The sequence below is a fragment of the Lolium perenne genome, chromosome 6 (genome assembly GCF_019359855.2).
Source record: "Lolium perenne isolate Kyuss_39 chromosome 6, Kyuss_2.0, whole genome shotgun sequence".
Classification (NCBI taxonomy): Eukaryota; Viridiplantae; Streptophyta; class Magnoliopsida; order Poales; family Poaceae; genus Lolium; species Lolium perenne.
The window spans coordinates 84,292,746-84,312,978 of NC_067249.2; the positions used below are offsets into that span (position 1 = coordinate 84,292,746).

The window sequence follows — 20,233 nt, forward strand, 5'->3', positions numbered from 1 at the left end:
CTATGCTGGCACATAGTCCTCACTGGACCAAGAAACAAACCTGTGCAGCGGACATATTTAAGTCAACGCATGAAAGAGCAGTATTCTACTACTCCGTAGTAGTACTACTCGAAGGAAAAAACCGCACGAAACAGCAGGTGATGTTTCACCCTCCTCAAATTAAGGTCAATCCGCCGACATGCATAAAACCAAGTCTAGAGGGACGTCAGATCAATCAAATAACGAGATACGCATACGCGGCAGCTATAGCTAGCTAGCTAGCTGCTGAATCCACTCGGTAGACTGAACTATTGAATATATTGTCCCTTTTTTCATGGCCAGCATACATATAGTAGCTTTACTTCGCGTGGCACGATGCCGACAACCAAAAGAAAATTAAGCTAGCTGGTTGCGAGATTATATATGCATGCATGGGCAGCATGGTACTTACGCTTGCACGTATACATGTGGACGTATCCGCGTATAAAGCGCAATATAATGGCATGCACATATCACAATCGATCACCCCTGGTTCAACTATCTGGTGGCCTCTCTCAGTTAATTAGATGTTGGACGTACGTGTAGGTGAAGCTAAATCTGATTAAAATCTGTTGACGGCAACATGCAATGAAGTTGCATCACGTAGATGGTTACAGTAAATCATATTTTATGAACATATGTAATATAAATAGATACCACCTGAATGGCTGTGTGGTGCCTAATAGCACTCGTCACTAGATCACGAGTTAACGATTTTTCCCCCCGAAAAGGAGACTATGCCCTACGGGCGAAAGAATGCGATAGACTCTTTTTACCGGATGCAACGCAGGGGAAATCTCTTTGCCAAGTGGGTGCAAATCAGTCATTAGCTTATCATATTGTGGGTCTATATATAATAAAGATGCACACAACCGCTTAAGTTCAGTCAAACAAAAGATAAAATAAAAAGAGGCCTAATACAAGTAAAACTCATAGAAATTGCATAGACGCCTAAGGCGATAGAGGATTAATCCGAAGATTATGTTGTCATCAATGTTGGATAAAATATCTCTCGCCGTGTCCTCCGACCTTGTAAACAACTTCATATACAAGTTGCGATTCTCAACACGCTGTAGAGAGATCATAAACGGAGCAAAATTATGCACCGTTAGGTAACTTGCACGAGAGAAGAATTTTTATCATCAAAATCTTGTCATTTGTATATATCCATAGCGACTAAATAACGACAAACGCTTCCATCCTAATAATTATTTTAAACCTATAATCCACATCGTTTAGCCAATTTTCGAATATATCAATAACACCACGTGGGGTGGGGGGGGGGTATAAGTACACCTTACTTGTATGATCGATTATATAGATCTAGCGAATTTGCAATCAAAAAATAGGAGTTTAATCGTATCATCATGACAACATAACACAAACTTTGTACTTTCAAGCGAATTGCGTTTTACGAGGTTGTCTTTGGTGAGCATTACTCTTCTACGAAAATACCATGCATAAATCTTAGTTCTGAGTGAAATGTTCATTTTTCAATTATTTTATTATTTTCAACTGGCACCTCTGAAAGGATTAAGGCTCTGTACATGGAGTTCAAAGAGAATTTACTACTCTCGGATCAAAGAAAAACGCTGCAGCAAAGCATTCCTTGATGCAAGCCTAGGACCACTAGTGGAAAACGGGGCAATAGGCCCGGTCCATTTGGGCCTTTAGACCCGGTTCTTGAACCGGGACCAACAAGGCGGGACTAAAGGGGGTACCCTTTAGTCCCGGTTCAAAGATAAACCGGGCCTAAAGGCCTCAACACGTGGTGCGACCAGGGAGCTCGCGCTGGAAGGGCTTTGGTCCCGGTTCGTGGTACGAACCGGGCCTATGTTTCTCTGCCGCGGCAGAGAATTGCTATTTCTCTGCCGCGGCACAGATTTAGGCTGTACCAGCGTTTCTCTGCCGCGGCAGAGAAACGAGCGTTCTCTGCCGCGGCAGAGTTTCAGCAATGCATATATATATCATTCAAGAAACCACAAAAAATCGTCATGAATATATATAGACATCGTCAACAGTACACGACATAGTCAACACAGTACACGTAATGCATGCATATTTACAATACAACTTTTCCTGAACGAATATCGTCCGACGTCACGATCTTCCGATAGTGCTCTCCACCTGGGGTAAGGACCTCGGTAATAAAGAATCCCGCGATTTCCTCTTGAATTGCTTTTATTTGATCCGCTGTTATGAGAGTGTCCCGCAGGCGTGTCATCTATATTTAAAAAAGGAGATCAATATATGAATGGAACTCAATACAATAGATGGTACTAATTAAGATTAATTGTGAAAATTTGTTATCGGACACGAGTGTGGTGTATTTGGGCATCCCCACCCTTGGGACGGGACATGTCACGCATGAAGGTGCAGACGTAGTATCCACATAAGTTATTCCCTTTTTCCTGCCTCATACACTTTACGAAAAAATAGTTCGATCAAACTAATAATCAAGCATCGTATTGAAAGTAAATATCATATATAAAGTTTCACGGACATAGCTATATATATAGTACTACTTACAGGGTAATCTCTAAATGTAAGCTCCGGTTTCCATTCACCGGAACAGTATTGATGAACCGTTTCCAAGCCCTGCCCGGCAAAAAATAATGAGTAAATGAGTAATTGATTAGTTGATGATATCTTCGAATTAGAGCAGATGAAGATGCCAATACGAAATTGATTGAAACTACCTCACGGAGGATGGCAGCCATGTCCGCCCATTCCGCATATTCTTTACGTTTCGAGTCCATGACGTTTACGACTCCAAGGTGAAGATCAATGATTAGGAGAATAAAATGGAAAGCGCACAAGCATAGCTCAATGATTACGAGAATAAAGTGGAAGGTGCACAAGCATAATGTATGTTATATATAACACTCACTTGAAGTTGTAGGGAAAGAATATATCCTCTTTGTCTGCTTGCTTCTCTAAAAACATTACGATGTTGTCCTCTGTGTCCTTGGCGAAGTCTCGAACCGTAACTTCATGAACTGTGTTTGGGTCTATGAACCCCAGCGGTAGGAGCTTGCCTCTTTTGTATTCCAGCTTCTTCATTCTGCATAATTAAATGTATAGCGTACACAAAGAATATAATGAGGATAATTGTTAGTGCAAATGAATGAGCTACAAACTTAATTACACAAATAAATCACTTACGAGCAGTAGCAACCGATGACGGCTTTGTCGAGGCGTCTTGATTGAATAACTGAAACAGTTCTTCTACGTCAATGTTTATCTCGTCTTCCCCCCGGAAGTAATGCTCATCTCTAAGATACAACGTGAGGTAGCGATCACCTCTTCGACAGGCTTTCAGGTACCAGTCATGCAACCTTCGCATCTGAGTCCCTAGACGCGCGAGCTCGCCAGGTTTGACGAGATCAGATCCGTATCTATACTTGTTTACCATTTGAGCCGTCGGATAGTAATCTTCGTACTCAACTGATGCTCCCTGAGCTCTAGCCGCCCGTTCGATCATCGATGCCGTCTCTGGATCATGATATGGCTCCACGATGAAGTGGGGTGCGGCCTGAATGTCCTGCTGTCCAAGCTGGGCGACTTTTTTTTGCTTCTTTCATCGCTTTAGAGGACTGTCCAAGAGAGCGGTCATAATCAGCTCTCAGCTCAGGTCTCTTCATTCTCGTCTCGGCAAAGTGCTTCACTGTCTCATGCGGTGGAATAAACATCTTCTTCGGCGCAGTTGCAAGAAACGCCTTTTGCTCTTGATCTGCTCATGTGGCAACAACTCGGAGTCTGTTCCCTCATTGGAGTTGATGATCTCTTCGGAGCTGTAGGAGGTGCCGCGGACCGCTTCCTCTTTTGCTTAGGTGGAAGCGGCGGAGTCTCTTGACGAGGAGGAGGAGGCGGCGGAGTATTTTCACGCGGAGGAGACTGGTCATGGATAGGGGAATCATCATCGCGCGAGAGGAGAATCATCACGCGGAGGAGGCGAGGTGGCGGAGGAGGCGGAGGTGGCCTGCTTGTTGGCTTCTCACCTGGAAACACAATGTTCTCCTTCCGCCATTGCACGGTGGTTCTACGGGCTTCTCCCAGTTCTTTGATTTCCCCATCTTCACCTGCAGGGTGCTCAAGCACCAACCCCTCATACTCTCTCAACACTTCATCCACCATCACAACAGCAAAGTCGTCTTGGACCGGACGGCAATGGTAAGACCTTGTAGGTAAGAGGATGCCGACCGCCGCCTTGAAGGATAGGTTGAAAACTTTAACATGCAGCTCACAAGGACGGCTCTCAGTGAGATCATCCACGGGGGGGTAGCGAGGAGGCTCGACCACCTGGTCATCATTATCCACCTGCTGAGAGGAAGCCACGCTGCTTTTCCGGTGTGGTTGAGATTGCAGCGGGGCGATGGCATTGAGCGGTGCAGGGATCTACGGCCTGCCCCCGAGCCATCCGAGATGTAAGTACTTGGGTTACCATGGTTAATTGGGCTTGCATGGTGCTCATACCCTCCTCTAAGTTAGCCAGGCGGTCTGTTTCCCTTGCCTTCCTCCTCTCATGGCTTTTATCGGAAATCTCTTCCTTTCCGCAGGGAAAGCCATACTTCCACGGAACGGAGCTGCTGTGCCTCGTGTTCGTCCGCCGTGTTCTTTGTTCCCAAGGGCGCGTGTCAGCTCATCGTTCTCTCTTTCGGGCTGGAACAACCCCGCCTCCACGTCCCTATGTGCCTTTTCCAGGGCATCAATGGGAACCTTCAGATGAGCTTTCTTATAGATGCACTTCCCTGTTTCTGGATCCAACGTTCCCCCAATCCCGTAGAACCACTCCTTGCACCGTTCGATCCAACCGTGTGTCCCTAATCTGATCCCTTTACAGGTCAGTTCCGCCTCGCCTGCCTCCCACTTAGGACGGTTAGCCCTGTATCCACCTGGACCCAGAATTTGGTGATATAGCTTCAACGCAGCATTTGCCTTATTTATTTCCGACCTTCTCAAAAATTCTTCTGACTCCGTGCTGTACTTCACGAATTCGTCCCAGTGACTTTTTACCTTCTCACTGTCCGGAGTCTTCTTTAACTTGATAAGGCGGCGCAATCTTTTCTTGTGGCTCTTGAATAGTTCGGCCATCTTCTTCTTGCCAAACTCGCGGAGGGCCTGCTCCATCTTGGCCTTCTCAGCGTCACCCCCCTCTTCGGGTACTATGTTGAAATGTGCCATGAGCTTGTTCATAATGCTGTTTTTGGCTACATCATCGATATAAAGACCTTGAGCTTCTTCCTCTGCAGACAGCACTAGTCCCTTCGGCTTGTGCCATTCTCGAACGGTGATCGGGACGTGGTCCCTAACAAGCACTCCGCATTGAGCTATAAATGCCTTTGCACCTTTCTCTGGAGCAATCGGTTTACCATCATTCTCGATGTGGGTGATGTCGTGCCTAACACCGTCATCCAACTTTTTGGCCGGGCCTCGCTTCCTCGACTTTACAGAAGAAGTGCTCGATCCGGAGGGCTAAAAAAGAAATAGTTCATAGTCAGTACAATTTCATTAGTTAATGCATCTAGTCGATCAACAGCGGCTTAATTAATTTATATACCTCGGTGATAACTACAGTTCGGGAGCCATTATGATGATCTTGTTCCTCACCGGCGCCACTAGGATCTTCTTCCTCAATATCCTCCGCTCCCTCACCGGAGGCATTCAAATAAGTTGCGGTGACATCGTCACCGCCATCATCTGGAATAACGTCGTCGTCGCGATCATCCAGAGTACCGTTTGCTATGAGTTCCTCCATGAAATTTTCTTGAATTTCATCTCTCTCCATGCTTTCTACAACGACCTGCAAGCTATATATAGGAACCATCATATGATCAAATTAAGGATAAATCCGAAAAATTAAAATGGAGTTACCTATGTTTAGTTCTTAACTAAGGATCGATAATATAGTGCTGAAAGCAGATCTGCAGATTACATGCATACATAGATCGGGTTCATGTTTATTTAACCCTAATACATATCAATCACTACTACAACCACTCAACCGCGCAGACCGGGTCCTAGAGGGCGCCGACCGGGTCCCGAGCCGCGGCTGGGTGTGCCCCCAAAGCCACGGAACAACAACGGGAGCATAGCTAACATGAGATCCCCGCATAACGCTCCATCCGGTCCTATACATGTTGTCTAACGCGTACATGTAACGGCGAACGTGCTGGTCCTCCGCTTCAATGCGCTGAGCTACCTCCTCCGGCGGGGCCGGCTCCCTCTGAAACGACCGTGGCCCATAAGACCTCCACCAAAGAATATCCGGGTCGACAACGGGACCCGGATTCCGCACCAAGGTGCGCGACCCGGAAGCTAAGACCTCCCAGTGCCACCCCGGCGGAGCCCAGTCCCGGACCTCCCCCATCTGCTCCATCTCCTCGGTGAGAGTCAGACCACGGCCCGCCGGCTGTCGCTGTCGCGGCATCGTAGCTACGAAAACAAATCATATATGTATACTAATATAAATAAAAAACATGATATTGTGCTAAATAAAAAACTCCACGACCCTGTTTTGGGGGCGTCGGCAGGGGCGCCGGCAGTACCGGCACCGCCACGGACTCGGCGCTCCTCCTCGCTCGCTCTTTCTCTATTTCGCGACCCTAAGTCTATGTCGCGGCGGCACCGCTACGGACTCGGCACCGCCACGGTCTAAGTCGTCGGCGCGCGCGGGGGGCGGCGCCGACACAAATGAATCTATTTTCTAACTTTTCTAACTTTTTCCTAACTAATTTTACTAACTTTTTTCTAACTAATTTTACTAACACTAACTAACTAATTTTCTAACTTTTCTCTAACTAATTTTACTAACACTAATTTTACTAACACTAATTTTACTAACACTAACTAACTAATTTTCTAACTTTTCTCTAACTAATTTTACTAACAAACTAATTAACTACACTAATTTTTCTAACACACTAACTACACTATTTTTTTTTCACTAAATTTTACTAACAAACTAACTACACTAATTTTTCTAACACACTAACTACACTATTTTTTTTTTCACTAAATTTTACTAACAAACTAACTACACTAATTTTTCTAACAAACTAACTACACTATAATCTAACAAATGAAAAAAAAAAAAAAAAAAGGGGATGTGGCCGGGGGGCCGGGCTCACCTTTGCCGAGGAGGAGGCGCGCGGTGGCGGCCGGCGGAGGGGAGGCGGGCGGCGCGGCGTGGAGGAGGCGGACGGCGGCGGCGGTGGAGAGGAGGCGGACGGCGGCGGCGCGGCGGGCGGCGGTGGAGAGGAGGCGGACGGCGCGGCGGCGCGGCGCGGGCGCGGCGGGCGCGGGCGCGGCGTGGAGGAGACGGAGGCGGGCGGCGCGGCGTGGAGGAGGCGGACGGCGGCGCGGTGGCGGCCGGCGGAGAGGAGGCGGACGGCGGCGGCGCGGTGAGGAGGCGAACGGCGGCGGCGCGGCACGGCGGCAGCCTGGCGGCGTCGTTTGCCTTCGTCTCCGCGGGATTGATCTCCGCGGAGACGAAGGGGCGACAGTTATAGTGCCCCCCCCCTTTGGACCCGGTGCGTTTTACAAACCGGGCCCAAAGACCCCCCTTTGGACCCGGTTTGTAAAACAAACCGGGACTAAAGGTCTTTTTTCTGCGTTTTCGCTGCGCGCGCAAAAAAGGCCTTTAGTCGGTTTGTAATACAAACCGGGTCCAAAGGCCAATTTTTTTAAAAAATTTCATTCCCGCCTTATTTCAAATGAAAAAAAGCCACCGCACCGCCACCGCCTGGCCACCACCGTCACCGCCGTGTAGTGGCCACTGTCGCCACCGCCTGCCCACCACCGCCACCGCCGTGTGCGGCCACCGTCGGCACCGCCGTGTACTGCCCACCACCGCCACCGCCACCGCCTGGCCACCACCGTCACCGCCATGTACGGGCCACCGCCGTGTACTGCCCACCACCGCCACCGCCACACGTGTCCCTTCCCCGTGCCACGTGTCGCCGCCGCTTCCACGTGCCTCGCCCCGCCGCCACCGCCATGTACGGGCCACCGCCGTGTACTGCCCACCACCGCCACCGCCGTGTACTGGCCACCGTCGGCACCGCCGTGTACTGCCCACCACCGCCACCGCCACCGCCTGGCCACCACCGTCACCGCCGTGTAGTGGCCACTGTCGCCACCGCCTGCCCACCACCGCCACCGCCGTGTACTGGCCACCGTCGGCACCGCCGTGTGCGCCACCACCGCCACCGCCACCGCCTGGCCACCACCGTCACCGCCATGTACGGGCCACCGCCGTGTACTGCCCACCACCGCCACCGCCACACGTGTCCCTTCCCCGTGCCACGTGTCGCCGCCGCTTCCACGTGCCTCGCCCCGCCGCCACCGCCGTGCGGCGTGTAGATCCCGCTTCCACGTGCCACGCCCGCCGCTTCCCAGCGCCACCTGTCGCCGCCGCTTCCACGTGCCACGCCCGCCGCTTCCCGCGCCACCTGTCGCCAAACTTGCCGCGTCGCTGTGCTATAAAGCGCCGCGTGCGCGCGGAACCACACGTCGCCGTCGCCTCCGTTCATTCGTCGCCGGGATGCCGCCGCGCCGTCGCGGCTCGTCCGGTTTCCGTGGCGTCCGAGCGCGGCCGAACGGTAGGTTCTACGCCGAGATGCGTGCCGGTGGCTTCCGGCTCACCCTCGGCACGTACAACACCCCGGAGCTGGCGGCGCGCGCTTACGACGCGCCGACAACGACCCTCGGTGGGACGACATTTGGACCGAGACAACCTCCGACGACGAGTAGATCGACTAGACTAGTTGTTTATCTATTTTATTGTATTTTCAATAAAGTCGTTGTGGCGACGCGATGATGAGAAAAGTTTCCCGCCAGATTACATGTGGAATTAAAGTACGAGAACTCAACTGAAAATTAATTAAGATACATGGCCAGATAGTACTCGTGCCTAGCCCTATAGTACTCGTGCCTAGCTCAACTGAAAATTAATTAAGATACATGGCCAGATTCGACTGTTCGAGTCATTCAGTCATACTCGTGCCTAGCCCTATAGTACTCGCCACTGTAGTCGTCGTAGTCACCGTCATCATCGTCGCTGGCATCGGGGTCGCGGTAGTCAAACCTCGGCAGGAGAGCACGCGTGGGCTGGGACTGAGGGTAGCGCAGGCGGGGGCCACGGTGGGCCATGACGCCCTGGAGAGTTCGGTCGCGCCACCACAGCCGACGGCCGGCCTCGTTGAAGTTCGAAGGAGGCGGGCCGCCCTCCTCGTGCACAGCGAGCGCCCTCTCACGCCGATTGATGAAGAAGCTCTCCCAAGTCGGGCTGTAGTCGGGATGCCACTGGGGATTCCTCCGCTGCTCTGGCGTGAGCTCGAAGTAGTAGTGGTTCGTGATGGCCATCTCGCGCGCCACACCTAGAGGGACAGGAGGGACCGGTACCCCTCCGACGGTCAGCAACCAGCCGGTAGGGACGCGGTAGCCCGGCGGGCAGGGGTAGTTCGACGCGCAAAGCGCCTCCGCCTCCCGGAGGGTTAGAGATACGATGGAAGCCATGTGACCTGGTGATGAGGTTTGCAGATATGAGTCTAGATGTGATATGTAAATGGAGGCCAAGCCAACATATATATAGTGAAAAAATGGCGGGAGGACGGAGGCGGGAAGCAGTGGAAAGCGCGGGGAAGAAAAATAGGCGGGAACGCGGTGGCGCCAAAAACTGTCGGTGGGATAAGGACGTGTGGGTAACCTTTCGTCCCGGCTGGTGGGTACAACCGGGACTAAAGATCCTTTTTGGTGTCATCTAACAAAACTGTCGGTGGGATAAGGACGTGTGGGTAACCTTTAGTCCCGGCTGGTGGGTACAACCGGGACTAAAGATGTCGGCAGGATAAGAACGCATGGGTGGACGCACTGCTCGATGAGATAAAGCATGTAGAGCATCGATACGCCTTGCCAAGCCCCTGAACGACTACATCTCATCTAACAGTGTTGGGGAAAGGGTTGGGAAATCTCCCGTGGCGCATCTCCACTTTTAATATCTTCCATACAGTTACATGATTACACAAAAATAAATGGGAAATTGATTGCCATGTTGAGATACTCATTTGTGCCATGAACATTCTTCAATTAACTTGATGATGGAGCATCTTCATCATTTAATTAATCTTCTTCGGCCGTAACCATGGAGCATCTTCATCATTTAACTTGATGCTTGGATCAATGTTCACTCGAAGGGTGGAATTTCATCAAACTGATTATAATCTTCGACATGTCTGTCTTGTCCTCCACTCCCACGATGTTTCTTTTTCCGAGAAGAACTATGTGGCGCTTTGGCTCATCGTTTGATGTATTTGTTTCCTTATGTTTCCTTTTTCTTGGTTTGGTAGACATATCCTTCACATAGAAAACCTGGGCCACATCCTTGGCTAGGACGAATGGTTCGTCTCTATACCCAAGATTGTTGAGATCCACCGTTGTCATTCCATACAACTTGTCTACCCGAACCCCGCCTCCTGTTTTGTTGACCCATTTGCACCTAAACAAAGGGACCTTAAAAGAAGGTCCATACTCAAGTTCCCATATATCCTCTATGTAACCATAATATGTGTCATTTGGGCCTTCATTCATTATTGCATCAAAGCGGACACCACTGTTTTGGTTGGTGCTCTTTTTATCTTGGGCGATCGTGTAAAATGTATTCCCATTTATCTCGTACCCTTGGAAAGTCACTACGATCGAAGATGGTGTCTGGGCCAGCAAGTACAACTGATCTTCAATATGTTCGTTATTCAGGAGATGTTTTTGCAACCAACCGCCGAAAGTCGACATGTGTTCACGTCTAATCCAATCGTTCGACTGCCCCGGGTTCTGGGAGCGTAGAAAGTTCTTGTGGTCACCGATATACGGAGCCACCAATGTGGAACTTTGTAGGACTGTGTAGTGTGCTTGAGTCAAAGAAATCCCGTCCCTACATATCATTGATTTCCTTCCTAGCGTGCCTTTTCCACTTAGTCTCCCTTCATGCCGCGATTCGGGAACACCAATCGGCTTAAGGTCAGGAATAAAGTCAACACAGAATTCAATGACCTCCTCTGTTCCATAGCCCTTGGAGATGCTTCCTTCCGGCCTAGCACGGTTATGAACATATTTCTTCAAGACTCCCATGAACCTCTCGAAGGGGAACATATTGTGTAGAAACACAGGACCGAGAATGGAAATCTCATCGACCAGGTGAACGAGGAGATGTGTCATAATATTGAAGAAGGATGGTGGGAACACCAGCTCAAAACTAACGAGACATTGGACCACATCATTCTGCAACCTCGGTAGAATAACTGGATTTATTACCTTCGAGAAATTGCATTGAGGAATGCACATAGCTTCACAATGGGCAGTCGAACATTTTCCGGTAGAAGCCCCCTCAATGCAATCGGAAGCAAGCTGTGTCATTATCACGTGACAGTCATGAGACTTCAAGTTACGGAATGTTTTCTTCTCCATATTTATTATTCCCTTTATATTGGAGGAGAAGCCGGACGGGACCTTGATACTGCTAAGACATTCAAAAAATATTTCCTTCTCTGCTTTTGTAAGAGCGTAGCTGGATAAATGACGTCCTTTAACTCTCTCATGCAGCTTTTTGGGGTCTTTCCAACGTTGCTGGTCCTCCCGTGCTTCTGGTGTATCTTTTGTCTTCCCGTACACACCCAGAAAGCCTAGCAGGTTCACGCAAAGATTCTTCGTCACGTGCATCACATCGATTGAAGAGCGGACCTCTAAGACTTCCCAATAGGGTAGATCCCAAAATATAGATTTCTTCTTCCACATGGGCGCGTGTCCGGCATCGTCATTCGGAACAGACCGTCCTGCAGGACCCTTTCCAAATATTACATCTAGATCCTTGACCATACCAAATATATCAACACCATCACGATGGGGAGGCTTCCTCCGGTGATCAGCCTCACCGTTGTAATGCTTGCCTTTCTTTCTTACGGGATGGGTAAGCCTAAGAAATCGACGATGCCCTGTACACGACCTTCGACCTTTTTCCAAATAATCACCTTCGAGCTCATGTAAACGGTGTGTGCATGCATTGTATCCCTTGTTTGACTGTCCCGAAATGTTACCAAGAGCAGGCCAGTCATTGATGGTTACGAAAAGCATCGCTCTGAGGTCAAAGTCCTCCCGCGGGGGCTCGTCCCACACACGTACCCCTGCTAGGGACCACAGCTGTAGAAGTTCTTCGACTCATGGCTTCAGGTACACATCAATGTCGTTCCCGGGTTGCTTCGGGCCTTGTATGAGCACCGGCATCATAATGAACTTCCGCTTCATGCACAACCAAGGAGGAAGGTTATATATACAAAGAGTCACAAAGCCAGGTGCTATGGCTGCAGCTCTGCTCTCCAAAAGGATTCATGCCATCTGTCTTTGAGACCAAACCGTAAGTTCCTTGCATCCTGTGCAAAGTTTGGGAACTCTCTATCGATTTTTCTCCATTGGGAGCCATCACAGGTGCCTCAACATCACGTCTTTCTTACGGTCTTCTTTGTGCCATCGCAACAACCTAGCATGCTCTTTATTTCGAACAAGCGTTTCAGCCGTGGTATTATAGGAGCATACCACATAACCTTGGCAGAACCCTCTTCCCGGGCGCTCGCCCTCAACATCACCAGGGTCATCTCGTCTGATCTTATACCGCAATGCGGTGCACACCGGACATGCATCCAAATTCTCGTACTCATCGCGGTAGAGGATGCGATCATTAATGCATGCATGTATCTTTTGCACATCTAATCCTAGAGGGCAGACAATCTTCTTCGCTTCGTACGTGCGCGGGCAATTCGTTACCCCTTGGAAGCTTCCTCTTAATTATTGTCGCAACTTTCCAAATCTGAGTCGGTGACACCGTTCTACGCCTTCCATTGCAACAATTCCAAGTGTCTTTGCCTAGCTTTTTATGGCCATCTTCGCAAGTTGGGTATAACAATTTGTTGTGATCTTCTATCATCTTGTCGAAGGCCAACCTTTCCTTTTCAGTTTCACATTCTCTCCTTGCATCGGCAATGGCCCGGCCAAGATCATCATCGCAGGCTCATCTGGTGCCTCTTGATCTTCTACTTCATTGTCTTCATTGCCTTCTGCAGTATCATCGTATTCGTGGAAATTGGGATAACCGTCATCATCCTCTTCCTCTTCGTCATTGTCTTCCATCATAACCCCTATTTCTCCGTGCTTGGTCCAACAATAATGCTTGGGCATGAAACCGGATCGCGAGAAGGTGGCTGTGAATGAGACTCGAGCGAGCGTAATTTACGGTATTCTTGAAGTCCACACATGGACAATACATGAAGCGACCATGTTTGTTTGCCTCCGCAACGGCCATAAAATTATCCTGGCCCGCGATGAACTCGTCAAACCGTCGGTCAATGTACATCCATTGCCGATTCATCTGCATGATATAATTAAGCTGATCAAAACCATTACAGAACATCACGATGTATATATACACATGCATTTTATCAATTGCAGATGAAAAGGATAAAGTTGTTAACCTCGATGAAGAAGAAAAAAGCAAGTTAAGTGTGGCTTGATTTGTGTAAACTCAAGTGGCAAATCCTCTTAAGCATTTCATCAAACACCTCTTGTGCATGTGAAGAAGAGAGGAGAGCAATACACCCTCTTGTGAAGATAGTGAAAAAATGGCTAAGTGTGGCTCACACTTGGGCAGGGGCAAGGTTATATAGCCAGAGGGGGCCTTTGGACCCGGTTTGTCATACAAACCGGGACTAAAGGGTTCCCCAGGCTGACACGGCCTGACGCGCCCTGCGGGTGGACCTTTGGACCCGGTTTGTCATACAAACCGGGTCCAAAGGCCCTTCTGAGACAGCGCCCGGCGGGTGGGGTCGTCCTGGGCAGAAACGAACCGGGTCCAATGGGGGCATTGGACCCGGTTTGGTTCAGCAGTGGGTCATTTGCTTGGGTCCAAAGGCCACTTCTCCACTAGTGGACCAACTAGATCTGTTTGAAACATCAAATTTGACAAGGACTCCAACACCTTAGCAATTGTATCATCTTTGTGACACACAATATCGTATAGAGGTGGATATTATTCTCGCAGCGTACCATTACCCATATGCATGAGAGGAAATGGGCAATTAAATCCAGAAAGCTACAGTTTCCATTCCACATTCGGAAGCAGAGTGTCGTAGAAACAGGCCGGCACCAGTTGGAAGACATTGCCGCACAAGGATCCAAGTGCACGGCGACAACCACACGGTACGGCACGCTGAATCGAAGCAGAAAAAAAAGAAAATGGAAAAAATGGTGTGCTTTCACTGAACCGGTCTGGCTAAATGTATGTTGAGGCTGCCGGCATATCATATCCGCGGTGCAGAAATGAGGCCGCTTTTTTGACTAGTGCGACGCCCTGCCGGTGCGTCGCTCTCTGCTTCTCTGTCCCTCGCGTGCCGTCGGAGCAGCCGCGTCTCTGCCGTCGTGGACTGGTTGTATGTACTCCCTACTCCGTATGTATGTACGCAAGGCTGAAAAGGAGCTAGGCTACACGCCAAAAGATGGATGCGCCAACAGTCTCGCTTTCGTCGTGATCCAACAGGGGAAAAAGGACCAGATCCTGTCGGCCAGACTAGAGATGTACGCACGTACGGTACGCCGGCCCCATGCTTGCCTGGCTATCTATCTATCCAATAATTTTCATTGGGGCGTTCCAAATTAACTGAAATAGTTTTGTTCTGATTTGATCTAGTAGATGTAGATACATACATATAGACACATATTTTTTCTTCATTTATTGACATGCCATGTCACTAAAACACATTGAGATGTGTGATGTTACTAGCTATGTCATTCCCACTATGAGCTGTCTTAGAACGGCGATTCACGGCTTTGAAGTTGGCGCGATCTGGAACGCAGTGGCGAGGATTAACCTAGTTGTGGTGTCGGTGTTAATAGCCATCCCCATTAGCCGGCAGTCTATCACGAGCACAAGGACGGCTCTGATGGCCATGGCAGCTGCGCAGATTCAATATCCTGGGCTACCAATGGGGACGTTCGAACCCCCACCTTGGTACACGTCAATTAGAATGGTGGCAGGGTACGTCTTGCAGGGATTTGTCCCTATGACGTCGCATACACTTCCTTGAGCCGGTGTCACGCCCGCCTCTTGTCCTCCTCCATCGGCGTCTATGATGGCATCGGAGGCCGCTAGGCGCTAGCCGCATCAGAGAGCGTGGTGATCGCGCATTGTCATTGACCATCGGCTATTATAACCATGGCATATTGGCATCGGCTACCAAACAAAGTGACATGTAGATATCACTGATACAACCTAGTCCACCAAACAAACTGTTTTTAAACCCAGCATGCCCTTCTGGGCCTGGCCGAGGTACGGTGGTGAAACGAGAAACGCGCATCACCTAGCTCATACGGAGTACTATGCCTTGTTTGTCGCACCGCGGCAGGCCCCTACTTGAGTTGTCAAATCTCACGCGCGGCGACCGATCATGCATCCATATGCATGGAAGGCCGACGACACTCTTGCGTGCATGCATCCGTCTCCATCGCTCGTCTCCATGGAAGGCCACACACACTGCTTATTACGTCCACGTAAAAAAGCTACGTCCATCAATCCATCCAAGCAGAGATTCTTCACGCGTGCGTCGGTCTACGCGCTTCCCCTGTGTCGCCAGACTGCAATATATGGGATACGTGGCATCACCTCATTCACATGAGGGCATTTTTATATTCTTGGCAAAAGGACGTAGTATAGTGTTATCGGGGCTGGATGCACAGATACACACTTTGGTGATTTGACGCTTAATAACTGGTCATCACCGGCGGAGCTTAGTGAGAACAAAACCGGGCCATGGCCCGCCCTATTCAGGAGTGAGATTTATTTTTATTCCTATACTGCTATGTGCAAAGCCCAAATGCATGCCCAATAGACCAGCGGAGTACCTACTGACACGAGAGGCAGTTCATGTGTTCATGATTCAGTCCTCCCTACTTGTTCCTGCTTGGTTGTTCGTCGGCAGCGCATCCATGGCGCTTACAGCATCTACCCTGATTCCAAGAGCTGGTGAGTGGTGGCCCAGGCGTAGAGGTAGCAGTCGGATTGCCGGAGTTTGGAGAGACTCAGTCCGGCGAGCGGCGAGTAGCAACGGCGAGCCAGCCACGCCTTGTCCCCCAAATCCCCAGGCCCCATGCAGGCAGCCAGAAGATGCGGGCGGACATACAGCTATAGGCGGCGATACCACAAGGCCATGACCCATGTTCTCTACTTGGTGGCAATTGGTGCAAGTGCAAGGCAGGCCGCAGCTGCTGTAGTTCTTCTCCCCAGCCAAAGCGCACGGCGCAATCACTTCAGGAAAAATTATTTACATCTTAATTCTCTGTCAATACCAACTTTTGAACACAGATTGAATTCAGGTACCAATGACGAGAACAGTCAGAGAAAATTTGGTTTCGCTTTAAAAAGAAAAGGAGACGACCCAACTACATGATTATTTGTGCTTTTCTTTAGCTTGGCCCGCCCAGGATTTTCTTTGAAGCTCCGCCACTGCTGGTCATTCTCATGAACGGCCACACCCTACGGGACAACAGATATGCCTGCGTACGGATTATTCATTCGCGTAAATGAATGCTGCTGATGCACAGCAATTCCATGGAGATCGTCGATCCATACTAGTGCCACCAGGACATGTACATCCAGTCCGCTGCTTACACAAACTCGTGTATAGTAAAGCAGCTCGATTGAGAGTGTGTATACATTATTATGGGCACCGGATGCATTAACAGCTACGAGCTAACTGTTTGTACTTTTTATAGTAGCTTTTTTACTGCAGTTGTTGAAGATTATTAATAGATTAATGTACTTTTCAAAAAAGAAATGTTAAGTAAATGAAGTGAATGTGTAGACAGGATTAGACAAGCTGAAGCAATCGGCCTGGTTACCATTTATTCCACTCTTGCGCTCTGCATTCTTCTAAATGGACCGTAATGCCTGTATGCCATTCGGCCTCTTAGGATTGTTGGCCCAAACGGAAGCTTGTTTCATGAAAACAACAATAATAATGAATTAATGTCAACTCTACAAAAAGAAGGGTGGGGTTGAGGGTCGTGACTAGCGTGGGGGCGACGTCGCAAACATGATGTCTCCTTTCATGTCTTTTTTCTTCTTGCTCTTTGTCAATTTGCGACTGGTTTTATCTCAGTTTTCAAGTTTTCAAGGACATGACATTCAAAATGCAGGTATTTGCGCCAAGGAGAGGACATTCAAACACACACATAAAGTCATAACAAGGCAAATAAGGTAGCACATACAAATGCACATTTGAACGCATCACTGCAGAAGGGGACAAATCTTATATTAACGATGGGACAAAGACACAAAAAAACCAACAAAGTGTAGTGAAAGGCAGGAAAAATCTTACAATCACCGGAGGACAAAAGGTGGCACAATCAGACTCACTATAGCTGAATTCACTGCAAAACATACCCTTATGAGGACACCAGAGTGTGTTGTATGACGGAAAGCAGAAAAAAATTGTTGGACGGCCGAACAAAGGGCTACATGTAGGCAGTGCAAACAATGAACGCAAAGCAAGGCACGCCAAAAAATACAATGAAACATATCACACATGGGATTAGTTTGAAGAATGCCAATAGGAACACAACCATAAAAACGGATCGTGGCATGGACTCTCAGTTCAAATGATCACAACCATAAAAACGGATCGTGGTATGGACTCTCAGGATTTTGTAAGAAGAGCAATGTGACCATGAAGATCACATTTGAGTTCCTCGGAATGCCCCTCATACTTTGTATCTCCCAAATATTATTCTCTTCTTCAATGACATGTGCATACAAAGAAAGATTTCCTCCTCTCTTCATCCCAATTGCACGAGCACGAGTATCATCTGCTATTTTTGACTCAACCTTGAAGGCATCCATCTCTTGCATGGCATCATTGGAGGTTATTTGCTCAAAGTTGTGCTTGTTCTTTAGGATCCTTAGATCAGCTGGCTCGAAGGGCCAAAGGGCATTGATGTACTTCCTCTTGATCCAATTATCATCAACATGGGTGGCACCAAGGTCCCGAAAGGTGATAGCAAGGGCCTTGAGGCGACGGTACATGACACGATGGTTTTCACCATCTTCCATGTAGAATCCTTCAGTTTGATTGCTAACCTCTTCGAAATTGTTTTGCCTCATGCTTGAGCTTCCAATGAACACTTCAGAGAGAATGTCCCAATCTGCCTTGGTGGTGGTTGCCTTCTCGATATAGGGTTTATCATCCTCACCGAGGGCTTGTTGAATCATGTATAAGGCGGTGGCATTGAGTTGGAAATCAACCATGATATGGGGTGGCCCGATCTTCTCAGTAAGCAACGGTGGTGATGATGATCATGGGTGATGGCAGCGGAGAAACACGACGATGTAGTGAAAGATAACTTGTATGACGCAACGAGATCTCTCGATTGGTCCCTGTCGCCAATGCAACAGCTCTCAACCCTGCAAGATATTCGCAACTCCACACACTTGCGCACGTAGCCGCCGACCACGAAGCGATAAGTTGCAACCGTCTAATTCCCAATGGAACAGCAGATCACACAAGACTTTTTCAGGATCTACACAATATCAAGCAATATGGTGTAGGGATTCAGTAGTTTTGCTAGAGCAAACAACTAAGAACTAGGGTTTATCTTAAACGTGGTATAAAGCAGCTAGGGGGGCGTCCTGGGCACTTATATAGGCGTCCGGGATGACTCCTGGTCGAAAAGATACAAAAATAACCGACCCATAATAGATCTGGTTGAGACAGACTCGGACGGATCCGGTCTGGAATCCGGTCAATCGGGCCAGGGACCGGGTCGGCCGGTCTGGCATCCGATCAACCGGGCGGCAACCGGAAAGTTTGCAAAATTCGTCCGGTTTTGGCCCGGTACGATGCATCCGGTTGGCGCCCGGTCAATCGGGCCAGGGACCGGGCTGGCCGGTCTGGAGGCCGGTCTAACCGGGTGCTGGACCGGCCTGGACGTCAACTTCTCCTCTCGCGCATGCCTCCCGCTCCTCCCTCGCGCGCCCATGAGATATCTTCATGTCGAGCTCCATGTCCAGCTTCACGTCCATCTTCATGTCCAGCTTCTCCTCTACTCCTCGTGCGATGCTCGTCTCTTCTTGATACCTGATGATACATAAGTAATAGGACTTAGGCAGTATAAAGTTCTCATCAATCAAAGTACCGTTTAGAAACAAGTTCACCTGTTGTTTAAGTAGCTTCGCACGAGCCCTTGTAATTGGTCCAATCCGAACTTCATTGGACTTGAGCTTCACAGCAGGTTCATCTTCATTTATCAATGACGGAGGTAGTGGTGTAGTAGGGATGTCCTCATCATCTCCCCCCCCCCCCCTTCAAAAGGCGTCGACCTCGACGCTCCAAGGTCTTCTCCGTCATATCGTGTCAAATCAGCAACATTGAAAGAATTACTGACACCAAACTCATCAACTGGAAGATCTATCGAGTATGCATTATCATTGATCTTGGCAAGCACTTTGTAAGGACCAGCACCACGAGGCTTCAACTTAGACTTCCGCAGCTTCGGGAACCTATCCTTGCGAAAATGTACCCAGACCATATCACCAGGCTTGAACAACATCTCTTTGCGCTTCTTATTCATCCTTGCAGCATTGCTCTCGCCTTTCTTCTCTATCAACTCTTTAGTCTTCACATGGATTTTTCGCACAAAATCTGCCCTCTTGGATGCCTCCATATTAACTCTCTCATGTATAGGCAAAGGCAACAAGTCAAGTGGAGTAATGGGTTTGAAACCATACACCGCCTCAAAAGGACATAGCTCCGTGATAGAATGTACCGCCCTGTTGTAAGCAAACTCTACATGCGGCAAACATTCTTCCCACTCTTTCAGGTTCTTCTTAATCATGGATCTCAACAGTTGTGACAAGGTTCTATTCACCACCTCAGTTTGACCATCAGTTTGGGGATGACAAGTAGTACTGAACAGTAGCTTTGTCCCTAGCTTTCCCCAAAGTGTCTTCTAGAAGTAGCTCATGAACTTCACATCACGATCAGAAACAATAGTCTTCGGGACTCCATGTAGTCGAACAATCTCCCTGAAAAACAGGTTAGCAATATGCGACGCATCGTCGCTTTTGTGGCAGGCAATAAAGTGTGACATTTTAGCAAATCTGTCCACTACCACAAATATAGAA

The 20,233-nt window shown here is 48.9% G+C and overlaps 1 protein-coding gene across 1 annotated transcript; it reads right to left on the minus strand.

Annotated features, from left to right (window-relative positions):
* Positions 1-3,179: 3,179 nt before the first annotated feature.
* Positions 3,180-5,824, minus strand: LOC139832449 (uncharacterized). The gene is made up of 3 exons (XM_071822213.1): positions 5,579-5,824; positions 4,860-5,493; positions 3,180-3,232 (listed from the first exon to the last, which is right to left on the minus strand). Exons 1-3 carry the CDS (start codon positions 5,804-5,806, stop codon positions 3,180-3,182), a joined length of 915 nt encoding a protein of 304 aa, XP_071678314.1. The 5' UTR covers positions 5,807-5,824.
* Between the last annotated feature and the right edge of the window lie 14,409 nt (positions 5,825-20,233).